The 23,567-nt window shown below is 39.8% G+C and overlaps 1 protein-coding gene across 3 annotated transcripts in view; it reads left to right on the top strand.

Annotated features, from left to right (window-relative positions):
• TOR1AIP1 (torsin 1A interacting protein 1) overlaps positions 1–23,567 on the top strand; it is a 64,256-nt gene that overhangs the window by 26,917 nt on the left and 13,772 nt on the right. For 2 of the 3 annotated variants that reach the window (XM_033916092.1, XM_033916091.1), the window contains 3 exons: positions 1,044–1,070; positions 3,487–3,555; positions 9,899–9,973. In XM_033916092.1, the coding sequence (XP_033771983.1) occupies positions 1,044–1,070; positions 3,487–3,555; positions 9,899–9,973 (171 nt within the window). The remainder of the gene's footprint in view (positions 1–1,043; positions 1,071–3,486; positions 3,556–9,898; positions 9,974–23,567) is intronic. The other variant, XM_033916093.1, reaches the window with a different exon arrangement.

Below are 23,567 nucleotides of genomic sequence, written 5' to 3'. Positions count from 1 at the left end.
AAGGCACAGTACTTTTTAATATGTATAGGTCAGGCCTAAATTTAAGGAGAAGTGGAAGATGGAACATGGAGTCTGTTACCTTCTTGTACATGACCTCAACTCTGGTGAAGACATTTTCAAAGGGGTCAGAGATGAAAAGAGCTAGAAAAAGCTGTGCATAAGCCTGATGTTTGTCTTTGGTTCATTGAGTCATGATTGGTAATACTACAATTGTTCTGTGACAAAATTGTATCTGAGTTTATAAAATACCTTGGGATATATATACCCCATGGTGAATTGATCATCTTTTGGAGTACCCTTTGCTCATATCAAAAAGAGGTGTGGATCTGATTTGTTGAATGATTTTATACATGGAATCAGAGAAAATACCTTGTCACACGTGTCTAGATAAGTTTCTGTCCCCATTGCAAATCGAAGAGAAGGTGTGCAGCAGAATTTATCTGTTTTATAGGATCCATAGGGCCTACAATGTGAATGCTTTTGCTGTGGCCTCTGAGACTGCCAACTTCTGTTACAGGCCACGCTGAGCAGAATTTTGAGGAAGTCTGGAGAAAGACCATGCATACCTTGTGGATTCTTGTTTTCCTCATTCTCTTTGTAGGCTTGAATATTAAGTCTGGTTGTTCATCTCATTTTCTTGTTTAGATCCAGAGTCTTAAGATCCACAGACATATTATCAGTTCTGACATATTTTAGCAATTTAGTGTTTTTGGGGGGAGGAGAGATAATTTTATCAACCCTTCTGTTTTCAAAAATAGACTTGGGCCTTTAGTAGATTTCTAGAACTGGGGGTGTGCTGAGGCCTATCATGGATCATTCTACAACATAGATCACTTAAGTGTGGCAAATTCACTGTCAGCCAGGATATTACACTCTTACTGTCTGCCCCCGACAGATCCTATATCACACTGTGGACAATCAGTGTAATGTTTTATAAAAATAGGCAGTGGGAATAACATTGGGGAGGATCAGTAGTATGTTGCATGTAAGAATTACTTGAAGGTTGTTAACAACTTTGGATGTTCATTCTGATCTCTTTACAGGAGAACACCCTGCTCTATATTCTGATGGTATTGTATAATTATCTACTTATAAATTTAAAGTTTCATTGTCCTTGCCTTGATGTTTGACCCTCTTATTGCTAAGTTTGCTTCTTAATTGATATTCGCAGCTGCCCTAGAATCAGGGTTTGCTGAAACAATTAAACTTCTTTAATGTAAGCAAAACTGACAATCAGCCTGCAGATATACTCCCTTCATGTTGAGATCTTAAAATTCATACACAACAATTGATACCTTGCAGTCCATTTTGCATCCAACAAACCCCCCCTTTTCGTGGACCCAGCTAGACCACACACACCTTGCAACCCATTCTTCTAAAAAAAAAAAACCCAAACAAACCCAAAAACTATTTTCCCAGCCTTGCTAGATCTCACAGCCTCTTTCATATTCTACACTTCTCACTATCCCCCATCCCAGCCAGCCAAAAACCAGAGCCTCTGCACATCGACAACTGTTCCTCCTTCACACTTCTGTGAAATCTGTTCGTTCATGTTGGACAACTTTTTCCCCACCAACCTATCCCACCCAGCCAAACACTGCAGCTTTTTCATATCAAAGACTCTATCTCTTGTCCATCCAGCCCTTGCTTTTATACACATTCTGTCAAATCATAGAGATTCTAATTTCTTCAGAGACCTAACCTGTTCAGTGGCTCTGGAAATATCGATATGGTCCAATATCCTTGGTTTTTAGGGAAATTCATACTCTTTGTTGCATCACAAATTCTCAGTAAGGAGGTATTGATGCCCCTGTATAAAACTCTGGTGAGACTTCATTTAGAAAATTGTGTACAATTCTGGAGACTGCATCTTCAAAAAAGATATAAAAAGGATGGAGTCGATTCAGAGGAAGCTACTAAAATGGTGCATGGTCTTCATCATAAGGTGTATGGGGACAGACTTAAAGATCTCAATATGTATACTTTAATTTCTTATTATGTCCTTTCCTCATTTATTGAATTACCTGTAAGCTCTATCTTTATGGAGATGATGCTGTATTCAAACTTAAGGTTTAGTTTAGTTTAATGGTAAAGCAGCAACAAAGCATGGCTTTGAACCTGAGAAGATCTTGACTTTGCAGGAAATATTGGTAATACAGTAATCTAGGGAATTACCCTCTTAACCTAACTTAACCCTGTCTTTTTCAGAATGTATAAAAACAGTTTATTCATTTGTCCATGGTTCTATATGTGCTGCGGTCCTGTTCAACAGGGCTTTCATTTTTGTAAGACATCAAAATGAGACCAAAGTTGGAAACTGTATCTAAAAGGATAATTTAGCTAGCTATATTGGTGCATTTAAACTGGTGCATAAAGGGTGCTAAAAATTAGGAGCCCAAAATCTAGGCACTAAAGTAGTATTCTGTAGCAGCAAATTTATGTGCCTAATACATTATAGAAAATTAGTGTCAACAATTAGGTGGCTAAATTTAGGCACAACCACTTACACCTGCTCTATGGCAGGCGTAAATCTGAGTGCTTAAATGCAGCAGTTAGGTCCTGACAGTATTCAATAAAATGTGTACTGAAATAGATGGAATGCTCATGCCCCCTCCTTTGTGATTGCCATGTTTGCAACTATATGCTAGAACACCAAGGTACCCATTTGATAAATCACTAAACTTCTTAGATCTAAACTAGATTATTGTATAGATTACAGTTACATCCTTTTTCTTTTTTTTCCCTTTTTTGTGTTACCTACCAAATGTGCTCCCCACTAAATGTTTTCTTTCTCTCTTTAAAAATTAGTAGTTCATCCCTTTTATCCGTATTAGAATGGATAGAATTTGACTGTAACTATGTAAAAGAGTTCTGTTCTGCCCCACATTTTAAAAATGTTATAAGCTTTGAAGCTTTTGATATTGCGTACATAACAAAAATGTAATAAATTTGAAACTTAAACTAGCGTCTAACTGCTGTTCCCCTGCCCCCTCTCATTTTGGCACTTAAATATTGTTAACTTTCAGTTGAGTTCCAAATGTTAGGTCCCTTAAATAGAATTACCCCCAAAGTAGATTTGGATTTTAGAATTATTTGCCTTTTCCAGAATATAGGCACAAGGTGAATTACCCCTGGGAACACAGTGTATTTCTCTATCAGAGTGGGCTTCAAATCTAAATTATATCTGAGGTAATGAAGGGTAAATTGATGTGTCCATTGTCACACAGAATATCGGAGAACCTGCCTTCTCTGATTCTTAGCCTTCTACTCCCATAGTTAAGTTACTCCATATAGTAGTCCTTCCTTCTCAATACTTCACATACTGTGATGTCATAATACTAACTCCTCCCATTAAGCTTGGACACACCCCTCCAACTTCAGCATGTACACTGTTCAAGCTCAGTCAAAGATGAGTACAGATATTGAAAGATCACTAAATTTATTACATTGAATACATATGTTTCTGTAAATTGTTAATTTTTACAGATGACTCGGGAGTTAAGATTGAACACACCAAACAGAAGAAAATGTCATTGGAGAAACCTTTACCTAAAGGTAAGGATGATATTTTTAACTTCTCGTACATACTGCATAGTACCTTCAGGCAATCTTGTACCCATCCATCTCTCCTTGCTCTCATGTACAGTAGATCCATGAAAGCATTAGATTCTTATGATATGGTTGCCTTTAAGTCCTGATTTGAACTTTGCTGAAGTGGATGAAAAGCTCCATCTTCATGTGTTTCACTGTCAGATTTTGCACTAAAAAGTTTTTGTAAGATGACTGGAAACCCCATGCCTGTTTCCTCAGGATTTGTGTAGAATTGCAGTAGTGCTTACTTTATGTTTGAAGCTGGTACTTTATTGTAGTGAAATTAAAGTGCGGGATAAGGATTTTTGAGGCTTCGGAGCCAGCTTAAGCATCTGAAGCCTCAAAAATCCTTATCCCGCACTTTAATTTCACTACAATAAAGTACCAGCTTCAAACATAAAGTAAGAACTACTGCAATTCTACACACTTGCTCAAATGAGTTACTATTTCATGTAGCTATTGTCTTTCTGCTGATTTGAATAATTAAATGGCTATCGCATGACATCAGTCATGTGAAAAAATTAGGACACCCATGAAATATTCGTTTTTTTCTTAAGAAATGTTCACATATCAGTGTCAAATTTTTTTTAAATTTATCTCTGGTAAAGAAAGTGATGTAATTGCAGGTAAACAAAAATTTTCCTTGATTTACTCATGAAATAAAAGATATCCAGAACTCAGGTCTATCTGAAGCCTAAACTGGTCTCAAAAGTAAACCAACTTTTGTTGGTCATTCCTTCTCTTAAAATTATTAACACTCGAAGGCAATTCATTTTTACTGTAACAGCGCCACAGACTTGGAATTCACTCTCACTTTATTTAAGAGAGGAGAAGAATTTGGAAAAATTTAAAAGCCAACTTAAGAGCTTTCTTTTTAAAGATGCGTTCAATACCTAATTGTAACGTTAATTGCTCTTTTATCATTTGCTCTTTTATGCATTTTGGATCTTCAATTATTTATTTGTCCTCCCATTCCTTTTGTGTTTTACCTTAACTGTTGATTCTTTTTATTTTTTTTTTTTTTCCCATTATTTTTTATTTTCAAATTTTACATAAAGTGTACAAAATATTAAAATACAATTGATAAATACATAGTATCACTTTTATATCTAATACATTATATATCTAAATTTAATTTTCCCCCTCCCCCCACCCTTTTATTACTTTAATATAATATTTTTAATTTTCAAATTTTACAGAAAGTGTACAACATGTTAGAATACAATTGATGAATATTCAATAACATTTTTATATCTAATACATTATGTTCTAAATAAATTTTATCCCCTCTCCCTCCCCCCACCCTTCTATTATTTTTCAATCATACCTTACATATTGTATAATATATTATAACATATTATGTAGAAATTATTTTCCTTACCCCCCTCTATGTGTGTCATAAAAAAAAAAAAAAAAATCCTTAAAAGAAGAAAAATCCTACTATTTATTCATTACAGTATTTTGTCAATGGCCCCCATATTTTTATAAATTTAGTATATGTCCCCCTTTGTATTGCTATTGTTCTTTCCATTTTAAATATATGACATATTGTATTCCACCAAAATGTATAATTTAGGTTGTTATAATTCTTCCAGTTGTTAGTTATATGCTGAATGGCAACCCCTGTCATAATTAATAAAAGCTTGTTATTTTCTGGTGAAATTTGACTTTTTTTTCTCATCATCATTCCAAATAATATTGTATCATATGATATTGCAATATGATTTTCCATCAATTTATTAATTTGTGGCCAAATTGAATTCCAAAAAGTTAATGATCTAATGTCCCTGGTTCTAGATTACAGTGCCAGCATTTATTTGACTTAGAACTGTCTAATTTTTGCAAACGTGTAGGGGTCCAAAAAGCTCTATGTAATAAAAAGAACCAAGTTTGTCTCATAGATGCTGACACTGTACATCCCATTCTCCAAGACCAAATTAGTGGCCATTGAGATGCATTAATTTGTTGCTTAATCTCAATGCTCCAAATATCTCTTAGACCATTTTTTGGTTTTTTATTCAAATATCCAGATATTAATTTATACCACAATGCGGCTTGATGTCCTAGGAAGTCTGCTTGAAAACATAAGAACTTTAAACTATATTGATTATTTAATGTTTTCCACTCAGGGAACCCAACCTGAATGGCCTGCTTCAACTGCAACCATTTAAAACTTTGTGTTTTATTAAGACCAAATCTATGTTGCAATTGTGAAAAATCCAGCAGTTTACCTTCTGAAATAACATCGTCTATAGATCTAATGCCTGCAATAATCCAGTTCTTCCAAAGGATTTGAGCTCCGCCAATTTTGATCTTGGAGTTTATCCATATAGATTGATTAGTTGATTTGTTTATTGGGATAGGTGTTAATTTATCAATAAATCTCAACGTTTTCCAAGTATCCATTAATATTTTATTTTCTCTGTATCTTCTAGGTATGTTAATACTTGGTAGATGAACTAAATTTAGGGGAAACATAAGGCGCCATTCTAAATATAACCAATCCGGTGCATTATCCATAAGTTCTGGGAGGATCCAATACATACCCTGACGTAGAATATAGGCTTGATGGTACCTATAGAAATTTGGAAAATTTACCCCTCCCTCCTTAATTGATTTTTGCAAAGTTACTAAAGCTATTCTAGGTGTTTTACCAAGCCAAAGAAATTTTGTTAAAATGCTATTGAGCTTTTTATAAAAGGACCCCTGAAAATAAATAGGTATCATACTCATTTGGTAGCAAACTTCAGGTAACATCATCATTTTAATAGTTTGAACTCTTCCCCACCAAGAAATATGTAATGGGTTCCATTGTTCACATAACTCCGTAACTTTTTTTAATACATATTTTTCATTCTCTTTTACAGTATCTTCAATTATATTTTTAACTTGAATGCCAAGATATTTAAATCCTTCTTCTTTCCATATGAATGGAAAAATATCAAATAATCCTTTTACACAATGAACATTCAAGGGTATAATTTCAGATTTATTCCAATTAATTTTATAACCTGAAAATTTACCAAACTTATCAATTAATTCCAATAAAGAAGATAAGGTTGACTCTGGATTTCTCAAATAAAGTAAAATATCGTCAGCATAAGCCGAAATTTTATATTCCATATCTGAATATGGAATACCTTGTATCTCCCTCTTTTGCTGTATTGCTAACAATAAGGGTTCTAATACAACATCAAATAACAAAGGAGATAAAGGACAACCTTGTCTAACTCCCCTCTGCAGTTGAAAACCTTCAGATATCTTATTATTAATATTTAGTCTTGCAATCGGGAAGCTATACAATGTTTTTACCATTTGTATAAATCCAGAACCTATACCAAACCATTCTAAAGCCTGATACATAAAATTCCATTCATTGTATTTCTTCCCCTTTTGTCCTATTGTTTGCTTGTTTTTGTATTATTTATCTAGTTTTAATGAGTTTATTTTTGATGATTTTATACCCTTGTTAACGTTACTCTCTATTTTATGTACATTTTAGAAATCTATTTTATTATGTGTACATCGCTTAGTAATTGTAATAGGCGATTAATCAAATAACAAATAAACTTGAAACTTGAAACTTCCTTATAATGCCTATAAGACCCAGTTTTACAATTGCTATGCAGCTTGATAGCTCACTGGTTAAACCTATACCCTTCTATCCTAATGTTGCTGGTTCGAATCCCAGTCACTGTCTGATGGAAGAGAAATAAATAAAAGCATTAAACAGATCCAACTCCTAGTATTACAATTATAATGAAAAATAGCATAAAATCGCCATTCTAATAACATAATATTATAACATTAAGGACATTGTTTGGATGTCTAAATCTCACCTAAAACCTGATTCTCTAAAGGTTGCCTAAAAAGTTAGACACCTAAACAGTGCTGAACTCTGTTGAGCGCGATTCTCCAAAAGACGCCTAACTTAGGCACCTAACTTTAGAGGCATTTTGCAGAATCAGGGCCCAAGTATCCATTGATTGTCCTTCTTATACCGGGTTTCTGAGATGACTATTATATCTATTTCTTTATTTAATGCTATATACTCTAACCCAGTGTTCTCCAACCACTGGTCTGTGGACCAGTGCTGGTCCACAGAAATTTCCTGCCGGTCCACAGGGCCAGTACATGCATCAGGCTCAAAACAGTGTCCTTCAACCGCCAGTCCACGGTGGGATCGATGCGGTGTTATCTTCGAGCCAGCTCCCTCTTCCTTACTGATTCAGTGCACAAAGCCACGGGCAGTGGCTCCTACGCCTGTCCTGCGCCTGAACCAGAAGCCTTTACTCTGACGTTGTGTTGTTAATAAGATTATATTGTGTATCTGTGAAAAATGAATGGAAAAAAATAGTGTTACAATTAGTACTATTATGGGGGCAGGGTCTGGGGTGGAGTTTGGGTAGAGATGGGCAGGGTCTGGCCCACGACATAGCCCAGTGTTCTTCAACTGCCGGTCCACGGATCGATGCTGGTCCACAAAAAAAATTATTTTATTTCTGCCGGTCCATAGGTGTAAAAAGGTTGAAGAACACTGCTTTAACCCATCCTATGTTTTAAACGTCTAGCTTTTGTATACAGACACTTCAAACTGTGGTTTTTTTCCCCTGCATCTACAGGCTGCTTAGAATTTGCCTTCAAGGATACTCCACACCAACCCACAAGTTCCTGGGCGATGGTCAGCTTCCCCCCCAAAAAATTTTAGTTTAAAAGCTGCTGGATCCCTTCTTAAATATGAGCACCAGCATCCTGGTTCTATCTTGGTTAAGGGTGGAGTCCATCCTTTCAGAATAGGCTTCCCCATTCCTAGAATATTGACCAGTTATTAACAAATCTAAATCCCTTATCCCTACACTATTGCATCAACCATGCATTGAGATTTTGGAGCTCTGCCTGCTTCTTGGGTATCATGCACAGAATGGGAAGCTTTTCTGAAAATGCTATTTTGGAGAATCTGGATTTCAGCTTTATACGTAAAAGCCTGAATTTGGCTTCCAGAATCTCCCTCCCTCATTTTCTTATGCCATTGGTACCCACATGTAACAAGACAGCTGACTCCTCCCCAGCAGTATCTGAGAGATCTATCTAGGTCATGTATAAGGTCTGCCACCTTCACACCAGGCAGGCAAGTGACTGATCCTCACATCCACAAGCCACCAGCTATCTACAAGCCTGATTGAATTACCAACTACAACTGCCGTCTTAAGGCATAAACTAAGCTAAACTTTAGGCTAATATATCGTATCTTCTCTATAACAGTAGAGCTCGACATGGTTTACAAAAATTAGAAAAGAGAACATATGCAATGTGGATTTGGAATAGTATGGAGAGGAGCAGAATTTACAATTTTGAAAATTTAATATTCAGTGTTAGAGGATATTGCATCCTCATGTGGGCAGATCTTGGCTACATTATTATTTCCTACTCCACCATAGTGATGTTCTTCCCTCCTCCACCATAGTGGTGTTCTTCCCTCCTCTAAGGTGGCACTGGGACTGTCAGAATGGAGGTAGGACTTTTTTACAATGTCCCTATAGTCTCCGCTGTGTACCTCTCTGTCTCCTTCAGCTCTTCTGTCTGCCACTCTAGCCTCAATAGAATGGACTCGTTGTCTGAGTGCTAAGAGCTCTTTGCATCAAACACACACACATAACCTCTCACCAAAAGAGATATAATTGTACATATGACAGTGCAGAAGACTGCATAGCACCCCTCTCTCTGCTGAACTGCTGTCTACATCTTAGTATTACTGAGGTGTATAATAAAAATTAAGGTAGTAGGGATATTATATTTATATAAAAAGCTTTAAAATTGTATGGTATATTGTGTGTATAAGAGTAGAGGTAAGGTTATAGGGATAGGTTTAGAGGAAATTTATAAAATTAGTCAGAGACCACTGTTCAGGCAGTGGGCCTGATGGGCTGCTGTGGGAGCGGACCACTGGGCGAGATGGACCTCTGGTCTGCCTCAGCGGAGGCAACTCTTTATGTTCTTATGTGATTTATTTGCTTCTCAGCAAGTAATGAAATTTAATTAAAATTCTATAATGAATACTCTCCTTTTGTTATCTTAATTAGAATAATTGACTATAAATGAAGAAATGTGCTAGAGATAGGTGGGAGTTGAGAAGGGAGGGAGGGAATGAAGACTGAATTAGGCCCTGCTGTGCCAGAGCTAGAAACTTGTTTAAAACTATGGGAAATAACTATGGAAATTAGGCAATAGTTTGCTTTTTAAAATTCAAACTGTCTTTAGCAATAAAACTATACTTTTCCCTTTTATCTTTTCTACCTTTCTTCATTAGTTCCAGACTACCGAGCTCCAGACTACCGAGCTTCCCAGACAGATTTTCAAACCATTACAAAGTCAAGAGATCAACGTATGTATTGAAATCTAATGTTTTGCTGTTATACATTACTGATTTGGGAAGAGAGATGTCTTTACCAATAGTATTGCTTCACAAAAAGGTTTAGGCTTTGGGCAAATTTCTAGAACTTGAGAAGTGTCGCAGGTATGTCGATATTTGTTGCATTGCTGCCAGTGGGTATATAATCCACTGTGTTTCTATAGCAGTGCATTCTAGACCATTTTGGCCTGTGACCCTGTTTCTTAGCTGAGATAAGGCTCATGACCCTGGCCCTTTCTCTTTCATGTACACCACTTTAATAGCCTTGTCTGACATTTTTACTGCAGTCCCACTCCTATTGAGTTCACACATTATTGCACCCTGTCACCCTCGGCAGGCTGCCATTATATCAGACTTTTTTTTCCCTTGTTGCTGTGTTTGGGACCCAGTTTGGGGTTACAGACCACAGTTTGTGACTTGCTGCTCTATAGCATAGGGCACTGTGTGGGCATGTGGTTTCGCTGGATGATATAATAATAATAATAATAACAACTTTATTTTTCTATACCGCCATAGTCAAAAGACTTCTAGGCGGTTCACATTGAAAGAAGGCTGGACAATCATCGAATTACAGAGTGCTTGAAGAGAAAATTACATCATAGATTGGAGATACATGGGGAGAGAATACATAATAGATTGGAGATTAGGTGTAGAAGGGAGGGGATGGGATTTACTACTAAGGTGAATGTATTATTTTTGGGACAGTGCTGAGAATAAGATTGCCCTGAAAACTTCTAAAAGCTAAGTTACTCAGAATTTCATATTCTGCTCTTATCTCTGATTTTCAGCATTATATCTGCTTAATTTCTCTTCTCCTCCCTATTTCATACTTAACACCCCCCCAAAAAAAAAAACAACCCTTCTCTGTCCTCTGCTATATCTTATTTCCTCTTCCTCCTCATAGGAAAAAGGGTAAGACTTATAGTTCCACCCACCCTCCCCAGGGATCACTGCTCATATATAGAGATCCAAATAATCAGAACTACCCAAATCAATTCACTTCCCAACCAATCAAGATGATTCTATGCAATCACTGGGAAGTTTTAATTCCAAGACACACTATTTGGAGGCTTAAGGCTTGCCCCATCTGTCTTCAACTTGCTAGTATTAAGGAGGAGCTCTGCAAACTTAAACAGGAATTGAATACAAATAAAGCAGCTTCCATCACTCCACAAAATCATACCAACTTAGCACCTCTACCTCAAAGAATAAAACCATCCAGGAATAAATGGGTCGCAGTAGGCTCAGGAAGACTGTGACATGTAACACAGAAACATTCACCTTCACAAATATTACTCTACAGAATTCTTTCGCTCCACTAGTGCAATGTGATACTCAAGAAAACAGAAGTGAGGTGGGATTGGAACCAATGAAGGTAACTCGAGAGAATAAGCGCACTCTAAGCACAAATAAAAAAGCCCAAAACAGAAAACTATTGCTGTTGGGACACAAGGCAAGGAGTCCAAAATAGTGAAATGTCTTCCAGAATCCTCAGCTACTAGGAGTTCCAGGCAAATACTGACTATTAGGAGGAAACTAAGGATTTTAACACCGATGTTGTTATCCATCTGGGAACAAATGACCTGGCAACAACTCCACACTTGCAGCGCAGAAAGCTTTTTGGGAGCTTGGTGAGGGTTTGAAACCTTTTGTAAAAACTGTAGCTTTTTCTGAAGTATTGCCTGCATATGGAAAGAGAGAGCAAAGACTAAAAAACAAAGATGACTTTAATAGATGGCTCAATGCCTGGTGTCATCAAGAAGGCTTCAGGTACATAGGAGGATGGGGTAATACATAGATGGACAAGAAACTATATTATACTGATGGACTACATATTACTACAGCAGGAAAAAGAATCCTTGTGGAGAAGTTTAAACAATATGTTTCTAGGCATTTAAACTAGAAGGTGGTGGTGGTGTATGTATGAAGGACAATTATAGAGACCACCCCCTGTAAAAGGCAAGATGTGATGGTAGTAAAGATTGCAACGTAAACAATATCAGCAACTCACTTCTTAGCATTGCAACGGAAAGTGAAACAAACAAAAAACTATACTAAAAAGGAGATTACCGCTGAAAAATAGCTGGAAAGTGATAACAACAAATGCTCGCAGTCTAAGCAACAAAGTTCATGATCTGCAAGCCCTGATGTTAAAGGCAGATCTGGATATTGTCGCTATCACAAAGACATGGTTCAGTGAATTCCATGGATGGTATACAAACATACAGGATATAATCTTTTTAGGAAGGACAGAGATGGTCAAAAAGGTGGAGTAGCTCTCTATGTAACGATTGATATCCGAAATGCAAGGGACTGGGGGAGAGGAAGAAGCAATATAGTTTTCTCTGAAAAGAGAAGATGGAACTTCTGTTTATGTGGATGTGGTCTACAGATCTCCGACTCAGTCACAGCAAATTGATAAGGATCTGATTGTGGATATCCAAAAGTTTGGAAAGAAAGAGGAGGTGCTACTGTTGGGAGATTTCAACCTGCTGGATGTGGACTGATATGTTCCATCTGCGGAATCAGAAAGAAGTAGGGAGATTGTGGATGCCTTTCAAGAGGCTCTGCTCAGACAGATGGTGACAGAATACAAAAGGGAAAAAGCAATATTGGATCTGGTCCTCACAAAAGGGGAGAGTATCTCCAATGTTTGAGTGGGTGCTCACCTGGGAAGTAGCGATCATGAAACGGTTTGGTTTGATAAAATGGCTAAAGTGGAGGGCATCCACACGATACTAAAAGTCCTAGATTTCAAACGTATGGACTTTAATAAAATGGGAGAGTACCTTGAGAAAGGGTTGTTAGGATGGGAGGACTTAAGAGAAGTGGAAAAACAGTAGTCTAAGCTGAAAGGAGCAATAAAAATGGCTATGGAACTTCATGTGAAGAAAATAAAAAACAAACAAACCCAAGAGAAAAAGGAAACCGATATGGTTCTCCAAACTAGTGGCTGAGAAAATAAAGGCAAAAGAGTTTGCGTTCCTGAAATATAAATAAAACAAGAAGAGGAGTACAGAAAGAACTACCGGGTGAAACTGAAAGAACCCAAGAGAGAAATACGTCTGGTGAAAGCACAGGCAGAAGAACAAATGGCTAAAAATATAAAAAGGGAGACAGAAATTTTTTCAGATATATTAGTGAAAAGAGGAAGATGAAAAATGGAATTAAAGTAACGCAAATGGTGGGGAGGAAGCTCAGAAACATCTTTAGGATGGAGACTGTGGGAAGCGCCTGGACCCTATTCAGGGACACCCTGCAGGAAGCACAAAGAATGTACGTCCCCAGTTTCAGGAAAGGCTGCAAGAACAAGCAATCAAAGGACCCGGTTTGGATGTCAACTGAAGTAAAGAGGGCAATAAGTGACAAAAAAGTATCCTTCCGGAGATGGAAAAAGGACCCAACGGAGGAAAATCACCAGGCGCACAAGAAATGCCAAAAGGAATGCCACCGAGAGGTTAGAAAAGCGAAAGGGGAATACGAAGAGGGGCTGGTCAGGGAGGCGAAAAACTTCAAGGCATTCTTCAGTTACGTAAAGGGGAAGCGACCAGCGAGAGAGGAGGTGGGGCCGTTGGACGATGGGGATAGGAAGGGAGTGATTAAGGAGGATAAAGAGGTAGCTGAGAGGTTGAACACGTTCTTCTCGTCGGTTTTCACGAGCGAAGACACATCTAATATACCGGACTCAGAGGAGCTCATGAGTGGGGAACAGGCCGAAAAATTGGAGCACAAAGAGGTAAGTAAGGAGGATGTCCTCAAACAGATAGACAGGTTAAAATGCGGTAAATCACCGGGCACGGACGGGATCCACCCAAGGGTTCTGAAGGAACTAAGACAAGAAATAGCGGGCACAATCCAGCATGTTTGCAACCTATCCTTGAACACTGGTGAGGTACCAGAGGACTGGAAATTGGCGAATGTCACACCTATCTTCAAGAAGGGATCGAGGGGTGACCCCGGGAACTACAGGCCAGTGAGCCTGACTTCAATTATAGGGAAGATGGTGGAAGCTATGATCAAGGACGGCATTTACGAGCACATCGAGAGGAATGGCCTACTGAGAACAAGCCAGCACGGATTCTGTAAGGGAAGGTCGTGCATAACGAACCTTCTGTACTTCTTTGAGGGAATAAGCAGTCGGGTGGATAATGGGGAACCTATAGACATCATTTACCTCGATTTTCAAAAGGCTTTCAACAAGGTGCCACATGAAAGGCTGCTTAGGAAGCTGTGGAACCATGGGGTGGGAGGGGATGTGCACAGATGGATTGAGCACTGGTTGTCAGGTAGACTGCAGAGGGTCGGAGTGAAGGGCCAATATTCTGACTGGCGGGGAGTCACAAGCGGTGTGCCACATGGATTGGTGCTGGGGCCGTTACTCTTCAACATATATATCAATGACCTGGAAAAGGAGGCAAAGTGCGAGGTTATAAAATTTGCAGACGATACCAAACTGTGTGGCAGAGTTAGGTCCAGGGAGGAGTGTGAGGACCTGCAAAGGGACCTGGACAAGCTGGAAGACTGGGCAAACAAATGGCAAATGCGCTTTAACGTGGAAAAATGCAAGGTCATGCATATAGGGAAAAAGAACCCATTGTTCAACTACAAATTGGGGGGGGGGCATTGTTGGGAGACAGCAGACTTGAGAGAGACTTGGGTGTGCTGGTGGATGCATCACTGAAGCCATCTGCACAGTGCGCAGCAGCCTCGAAAAAAGCCAACAGGATGCTGGGCATCATAAAGAGGGGCATAACAACCAGGACGCGGGAAGTCATCATGCCATTGTATCGAGCGATGGTGCGTCCACATCTGGAATACTGCGTTCAGTATTGGTCGCCGCACCTCAAGAAGGACATGGCGGTACTTGAGAGAGTCCAAAGGAGAGCAACTAAACTGGTAAAAGGGCTGGAACACTGCCCATACGCCGAGAGGTTGGATAGTCTGGGGCTCTTCTCTCTGGAAAAAAGGAGGCTCAGGAGAGATATGATAGAGACCTTCAAGATCATGAGGGGCATAGAGAGGGTGGTTAGGGACAGATTCTTCAGACTGAAGGGGACAACAAGTACGAGGGGGCATTCGGAGAAACTGAAGGGAGATAGGTTCAAAACAAATGCAAGGAAGTTTTTTTTCACCCAAAGGGTCGTGGACACTTGGAATGCGCTACCGGAGGAAGTGATCAGGCAGAGTACGGTACAGGGATTCAAACAGGGATTGGACGGATTCCTGAGGGATAAAGGGATCGTGGGATACTGAGGGAGGAGCTGGGATGTAACACAAGTATAGAAAGCTAACCAGGTAATAAGTATAGAAACCCAACCAGGTCGTGCATGTGCAAGACCGGAGGGTTAGGACTTCGATGGGAAGATAGGACTTCAATGAGAAACCAAGGTGGCAAGGGAGCCCCTTCTGGTGATTCAGACAGGTCGTGACCTGTTTGGGCCGCCGCAGGAGCGGACTGCCGGGCAGGATGGACCTATGGTCTGACCCGGCGGAGGCACTGCTTATGTTCTTATGTTCTTATGCAAGAAAATGGAGTAGATTCTGCACCGTTCACGGAGGAAAGTGTTTATGAACAACTTGAAAAACTTATGGAGGACAAAGCGATGGGACCGGATTGGCGGATGGGATCCATCCCAGGATCCTGAGGGGGCTCAGAGAGGTTCTGGCAGGTCCTATTAAAGACTTGTTCAACAAATCTCTGGAGACAGGAATGGTTCCTGGGGATTGGAGGAGAGCGGATGTGGTCCCTATTCACAAAAGTGGTCACAGAGATAAAGTGGGAAACTATAGGCTGGTAAGCCTCACTTTGGTTGTTGGAAAAATAATGGAAGTGTTGCTGAAAGAAAGGATAGTGAACTTCCTAGAATCTAATGGGCTACAGGATCCGAGGCAACATGGTTTTACAAAAGGTAAATTGTGCCAAACGAACCTGACTGAATATTTTGATTGGATGACCAGAGAACTGGATCGAGGACATATGCTAGATGTAATTTACTTGGATTTCAGCAAAGCCTTTGATACAGTTCCTCATAGGAGGCTGTTGAACAAACTTGAAGGGCTGAAGTTAGGACCCAAAGTGGTGAACTGGATTAGAAACTGGCTAGAGGGGGGTGGTTAATGCAAGTCACTCGGAGGAAGGAAAGGTGAGTAGCGGAATCCCTCAGGGTTCGGTGCTGGGGCCGACCTGTTCAATATGTTTGTGAGTGACATTGCTGAAGGGTTAGAAGGAAAGGTTTGTCTTTTTGTGGATGATACCAAGATTTGTAACAGAGTAGAAACCGAGGAGGGAATGGAAAACATGAAAAAGGATCTTCAAAAGTTAGAGGAATGGTCTAATATCTGGCAATTAAAATTCAATGCATTTGGGGATTAATAATCGGAAGGAGCTGTATATGCTGGGAGGTGAGAGGCTGATATGCACGGGCGGGGAGAGGGACCTTGGGGTGATAGTGTCCGAAGATCTAAAGGCGAAAAAACAGTGTGACAAGGCGGTGGCTGCTGCCAGAAGGATGCTGGGCTGTATAAAAGAGAGGCATAGCCAGTAGAATGAAGAAGGTGTTGATGCCCCTGTACAAGTCGATGGTGAGGCCCCACTTGGAGTATTGTGTTCAGTTTTGGAGACCGTATCTGGCGAAGGACATAAGAAGACTTAAAGCAGTCCAGAGGAGGGCGACAAAAATGATAGGAGGTTTGCGCCAGAAGACGTATGAGGAGAGACTGTAAGCCTTTTTTTTTTTTCTTTTTTTTTTGCGATTTATAATTTTTATTCATTTTCAAATTTTACATAAAGTGTACAAAATATTAAAATACAATTAATGAATACACAATATCACTTTTATATCTAATACATCATATTCTAAATATATTTTTATCCCCTCTCCCTCCCCCCACCCTTCTAGTACTTTCCAATCATACATTACATATTGTCAGTGTTCCCTCTAAGCGGGCGGGTGTTGTGAGCAAACTTTTTTCACTGTGAGCTAAAAATATCGGGCGCCAGCAAGTTATGAGCCAAATAAATATGTTGTCAAAGTTGCTGATACATGAGGACGAGGTATTCAAAGGAATTTTAGGCCTACACGCTAAATTAAATAACGTTAAATAATATTTTTAAGAACACAAAACAACGCATTAATTCTTGAAAGTACAAAATTCTTTATTAAGATTGTTCTCTTCTGCCTTTTTCTGATTTCCAAAAATTGTAAACACTGTCTATGTTTACATTATTTCCTGTGGCTAAATAAAGTTTGATTCTAATTAGGCATTCCAAATGTTCTACTCTTAACTTATTACGAGTCTTTGTCTTTATAGCATTCATCAAGCTAAATCCTCTCTCACAATCGGCACTTGAAGCCTGAAAGGTGCCACACACGTCTAATAGAGCATTTAGTCCACTGAACTGTTTATGCTGCTGAGCAAAATTGTACATTTCCTGAAGCGTTTGTATAGCTCCTGCTTTTACTTTTTCAGCAATAATATATTTGAACTCCGAATATTCTGAAATAAGCTGCCTTTTGAAACAATGTTCATCATCTTTGTTCATTAACAGAAAATAACGGTTAGATAATCGTGAAAATTGTTCGTTTCCAAATGTAAATTCCTCTAAGTTGGACGGATTTGAGATACAGTCTTTGTCGAAAACACGCCAGTCCTCTAATTCAGTGTTTTTCAACCTTTTTTGGGCAAAGGCACACTTGTTTCATGAAAAAAATCACGAGGCACACCACCATTAGAAAATGTTAAAAAATTTAACTCTCTGCTTATATTGACTATATATAAAGTAATTCTCTTGAATAGGAATCAAATAAACACAAAGAAAGTATTTTATAATTACTTTATTATGAAATATTAAGTAAACAGAATAGTGAAAAATTATAAAATACTTTATTCAGTGCGAAACCTGGGCCTGTTTGGCTGAACACAAAGCTGATATTCTGGCTGGAATCGAAGAAAGATACACACGTAGCTCTTCGTCAACAGCTCTCAGTCTCTCTCTGTATTTGGTTTTTATAGCATACAAAAATAGACAAATATACCCTCCATCCTTTTTATTAAACCACAATAGCAGTTTTTAGCGCAGGGAGCTCGCTGAATGTCCAGCGCTGCTCTTGACGCTCATAGGCTCCCTGCGCTAAAAACCACTATTGCGGTTTAGTAAAAGGGGACCATATTGTAAAATATAGACAGCAGATATAAATTCAGAACTGTGCATAGTAAGTGAAGGGAAGTTTTCATCTCTGGGAATTTACCCAGTTAACTATTAAGTTATTTGGGCAAATTCCTTTGAAAACTGTGGTAATACTGCCTCCACTTTGCTAAATTTAAAATCAAATCATTTTTCCTACCTTGTCTGGTGATTTCTGGTTGCACTTTCTTCTTCTGACTGTGCATCCAATCTTTCTTCCCTTCTATCAGCCTGTATGCTTTCTCTCCTCCACACCTCATTCCCTCCCCCAACTTTTTCTTCCTCTCTCCCTGACCTTTCTTTCTTTTTTTCTGTTTCTCTTCTTTCCTTCCGTTTCCCTGCCTGCCCCCTTTCTTTCTTTCTCCCTGCCGTTCCCCAAGCCACTGCCACTGCCGCTGCCATCGGGGAACAGGACCCACCAATGGATAACAGGCCCCAAAGCCGACGCGGACGCATGCTCTCCCTGACGTCAATTGTGCAATCGGAGAGGAAGTTCCGCCCAGCCAGGCAGCGATTGGCTGGCCCGAACTTCCTCTCCAACTACAGAATTGACGTCGGGGAGAAGAAGACTTATCGGCTCGATAGATTAGATCGCCAAGACAAAGTGAGTCCTGGGTGATCGACTCACTTTGCCTTGGCGAGCTACTGGCGCCCCTGCCTCGGGCCCCCTGTCAGCTCCGGGCCCGGCGGCCCTGCGGCACACCAGGCAACATCTCGCGGCACACTAGTGTGCCGCGGAACAGCGGTTGAAAAACACTGCTCTAATTCATTGTCAGGAAATCTTTTGTCCATATGATCACAAGTTTGTGTAATAAATGTAAGAATATGATCTGTTTTAATTACAGAATTACAAGATGAAATGAGAGTTTCAACATTTTCATTGAAATGTGGTTTTTCTCCCAGATATTGAGATCTGAGTTTCCTTAATTTGGCTTTAGTGAACTGGAATGCATCCAAAGGTGCCAAACAACTCTTCTGAAGAAGCTTACACAGTGATCCAAGCTCCTCAAGAACATTGCAGAGAATAAATAGCGCAACTTTAAATTCCAGATTACTCAATTTAGTAAGGCAGTATTTGTGCACGGGATCATTGTCTTCTTCCACCTGTTCTTGACAATATTCTAACAGGATGTCATAATTTCTAACCACTGCACTTACAGCAAAGTGCCGAGACAGCCACCTAACATCATGTATAGCTTTAAATGAAATGACATCTGAGTCTGCAGCATTAGCAATATCCTCCAGTTTGGCTTTTCGTACGCTCGATCTACTGAAAATCGTATACACGGTGCGTATTAGAGTTTCGATCTCTTTCATGAATGGGATCGTTTTCCATGCATCGTCTATGCCTAGATCTTCGCGGTGAGCTACACAGTGTTGCTCTAGAAGATGAGGAACTGATTGACGTAACTTTGCAGCTACACCATTATGCTTCCCAAGCATGACTGATGCTCCATCGGACGTGAACATGACCATACGACTGAAATCTAAATCGTTCTCACTATAAAACTGCTTTATAGCATCAACTATAGCTGTGCTGTCACAAGCAGTTAGATGTTTGATGCCAGCAAAAACTGTCTCATGAATGTTGCTGCCACTTCTTCTAAATTTAATGTATATTATGAGCATTTTCGAAACAGAAATATCAGTACTTTCATCAATTATTAGGGTATGAAAAGGAGACCTCCGGATTTCTGTAAATGTTTCCCGTTTAACAATGGCATTTATGCAGTCAAGGAACTCGAAAGCATAGTTTTTGCTTCTCCAGCTATCAGGTATTTTTACGTATTTAGCCATGTGATTGTGAATTTCCTGGACGGATAGCATGGACGAATTCAACTTTACCGCTAGCAATATATTATCAATTAAAATGTTAACTCCCTCTGGACTTGATTTATATCTCTGTGCGTATTCGATTCTGTTGTTCCGACTATCGGGAGTTTCTTTCAAGAAATTCATTAGAAAACCTCGGCTTTGATTGTGAAGCTTTTGAACCGCTTCTAAATGAGAATTATGATTCAGATGACGCTTTAAATAATCAATTTTCCACTCAGACCAAGTCTTCCCTGTGCTCCATTCTCCGTTAACACCTGCTTTTCGGCATAGGGAGCAAATTAATGCGTTGTCCGTGTCGCTATATTCGAATATTTCTTTCATCGCCACTGTTTTCCGTCCACTCGCGTGCGGCAACGTGGTGTCAACCAAAAACTCGGTCAGCCATTCCTTCTTAAATTGGCTGCGCTTTTTCTTTGTGCTGCTACCAAACTCTTCATTCTCTTTACGCTTCGACATTTTCGAATGGATTTAAAAATTATTTGACTGAATCTATGGAAGATCGCAAAAGAAAGTTTATGCACACACTTCAAACGATCGAAACTTGAAAAGAACTTGCTTCATGCATGTATAGATAAACAATGGCGCTCGTGCGGCCTCAGTTTTGTAGCGCATTACTAATTTACTAGTAGTAGTACCGTGTTTCCCCGATGATAAGGCAGGGCCATCAAATAAGACAGCCCCCCCTTTTTAGACAAAAATATAAAATAAGGCACCCCCGCAAATAAGCCACCCACCGATACCTGCGCTTACCCGAATCGAGTGGTACGGTAGGTGACTTCATGTGGTGCCTAGTGCAGGAAATCACTCGCGTCTGCTCTGACCGCCTCTTCCTGCACGAAGTCGGGCCTTATCCAATCAGGAGCTGCATGTCAAAGCAGCTCCTGATTGAATAAGACCCGGCTTCTTGCAAGAAGAGGCGGTCGGAGCGTACGCGAGTCCGGCTGCCTCTCCTTGTTGGCGAGCTGAGCGGACCGTCGGGATCGACCCCCCGCACCCCCTAGGTACGCCTCTGCAAGTCTTGCCTTGCCCGGATTTGCCGCTCTCTTCCGGTGTTACTCCCCCCCCCACCCGACTCTCCTCTCGCCGCCCTGCCATCTGCCGTACGCCTCTTCCGATCGCCCCCCTCCCTGCTCGCACCCCCACCCCGACGTCCGATTCCTCCCCCAGCCTCCCCTTACCTTTGCGACGCGTTACATGGACTGCCAGCTCGCTGGGGCCAGCTGAGCCTGCCTGCAAGCACGTGTGTGCGCTGTGACGAGAAACTTGTGCGCTGCGATGTAATATTTTGTGCGCCAGCGCACGCCAGCGCAGCTTAGCGGGAACACTGCATATTGTATATCATATTATATCATATTGTGTAAAAATTATTTTCACTACCCTCCCCTTCATGTGTGTCACAAAGAAGATATTGAAAAGAAGAAGAGAAATCCTACTATTTATTCATTACAATATTTTGTCAATGGCCCCCATATTTTTATAAATTTAGTATATGTCCCTCTTTGTATTGCTATTGCTCTTTCCATTTTGAATATATGACATATTGTATTCCACCAAAATGTATAATTTAGGTTACTATAATTCTTCCAATTGTTAGTTATATGCTGAATGGCAACCCCTGTCATGACTAATAAAAGCTTGTTATTTTCTGGTGAAATTTGACTTTTTTTTCTTATCATCATTCCAAATAACACTGTATCATATGATATTGCTATATGATTTTCCATCAATTTATTAATTTGTGGCCAAATTGCATTCCAAAAACTTTTAATGTAGGGACAATGATACAGTAAATGATCCAATGTCCCAGGTTCCAGACCACAGTGCCAGCATCTATTAGACCTGGAACTATCTAATTTTTGCAAACGTGTAGGGGTCCAAAAAGCTCTATGTAATAAAAAGAACCAAGTTTGTCTCATAGATGCTGACACTGTACATCTCATTCTCCAAGACCAAATTAGTGGCCATTGAGATGCAGTAATTTTATGCTTAATCTCAATGCTCCAAATGTCTCTTAGTCCATTTTTTGGTTTTTTATTTAAATATCCAGATATTAATTTATACCACAATGCGGCTTGATGTAAGCCTTTAATATAGAAAAGAGGGTCAGGGGAGATATGATTCAGACGTTCAAATACTTGAAAGGTATTAACGTAGAACAAAATCTTTTCCAGAGAAAGGAAAATGGTAAAACCAGAAGACATAATTTGAGGTTGAGGGGTGGTAGATTCAAGAGCAGTGTAAGGAAATTCTACTTTACGGAGAGGATGGTGGATGCCTGGAATGCGCTTGTGAGAGAGGTGGTGGAGAGGAAAACGGTGACAGAGTTCAAAGAAGCATGGGATGAACACAGAGGATCTAGAATCAGAAAATAATAGTAAATATTGAAGAACTAAGGTCAGTACTGGGCAGACTTGCACGGTATGTGTCTGTATATGACCTTTGTTTGAAGATGGGCTGGGGAGAGCTTCAATGGCTGGGAGGGTGTAGATGGGCTGGAGTGAGCTTTGATGGAGACTTCAGCAGTTGGAAATGAGATAGATGACAGGAGCCTATGGAAGACTTTTACAAGTTGTGAGACCTATTCCTACATTTTGCTGAAGCTGCTAGTCATGGGCTTCTGCAAACTGGTTTCAGTTCAGATGCTGAGATGCTAATGTGTGGCATGTGAGTGTGTGGATTTCTTGCTCAAGGACACCAACCAGTGCTGGAAAGACAATGAACAGTGCTGAAAGAAAAAATGCCAGTCAGCAGAACACTCTTGATAAAGTGATGCCAGGCTAATGTGCTCAGGCACTGATATTTATGTACCCGTGTGTAGAATGGAAACTTCAAGAAGAAGAAAGTTCTAGAAGCTATGCCTGTCCAGAGCCCCCCAGGGAAGAATGGAGGCGTGGACTAGATAGGCATTTGGTTTATCCATTAAGGTGGTACATAATAGCCAGTGGAAGATCTTACTAGAAAATGATACTTTCTGTATAAAACCCCCATGCTCTGGCAGAATTTCTTTAGAGAGACTGCACCATGCTTACAGATGCCGGCACTGTTCGTATGAGGTTTTTTCTCTCCATTGTATATGTCCAAACTGATTTATTTCTGATTTGACAAATGCTGCTATAATACTTATTACTAGAATAAAAAAGTTATTTGCTTTGGAATATACAATGTAATCTTATTGGTTTTTATTTTTATTTTTGGTTTTTTTTAATTATTATCACATCGGGCCTTCGGTGAGGTGAAGTAGCAGTCCTTCACTTCAGAACTCAAGCACAGTACTAGGTAGAGCTTTGGATTCTTGCCCAGAAATAGCTAAGAAGAAGAAGGAAAAAAACCCCAACAAATTTTTAGATTGAATCAGGTTGGGCAGACTAGATGGACCATTCGGGTTTTTATCTGCCGTCATCTACTATGTTACTGCCGTCATGACTATGGTTACTGTGGATGGGCAGACTGGATGGGCCATGTGGCCTTTATCTGCCATCATGTTTCTATGTCTCGGAGAGCCTCCGTCCGCTGGCTGTTTAAATCAGCCTCTGTTCACCATTTCAT

This window comes from Geotrypetes seraphini, chromosome 12, assembly GCF_902459505.1.
Source record: "Geotrypetes seraphini chromosome 12, aGeoSer1.1, whole genome shotgun sequence".
Classification (NCBI taxonomy): Eukaryota; Metazoa; Chordata; class Amphibia; order Gymnophiona; family Dermophiidae; genus Geotrypetes; species Geotrypetes seraphini.
This window is presented reverse-complemented; position numbering and strand designations above follow the sequence as displayed.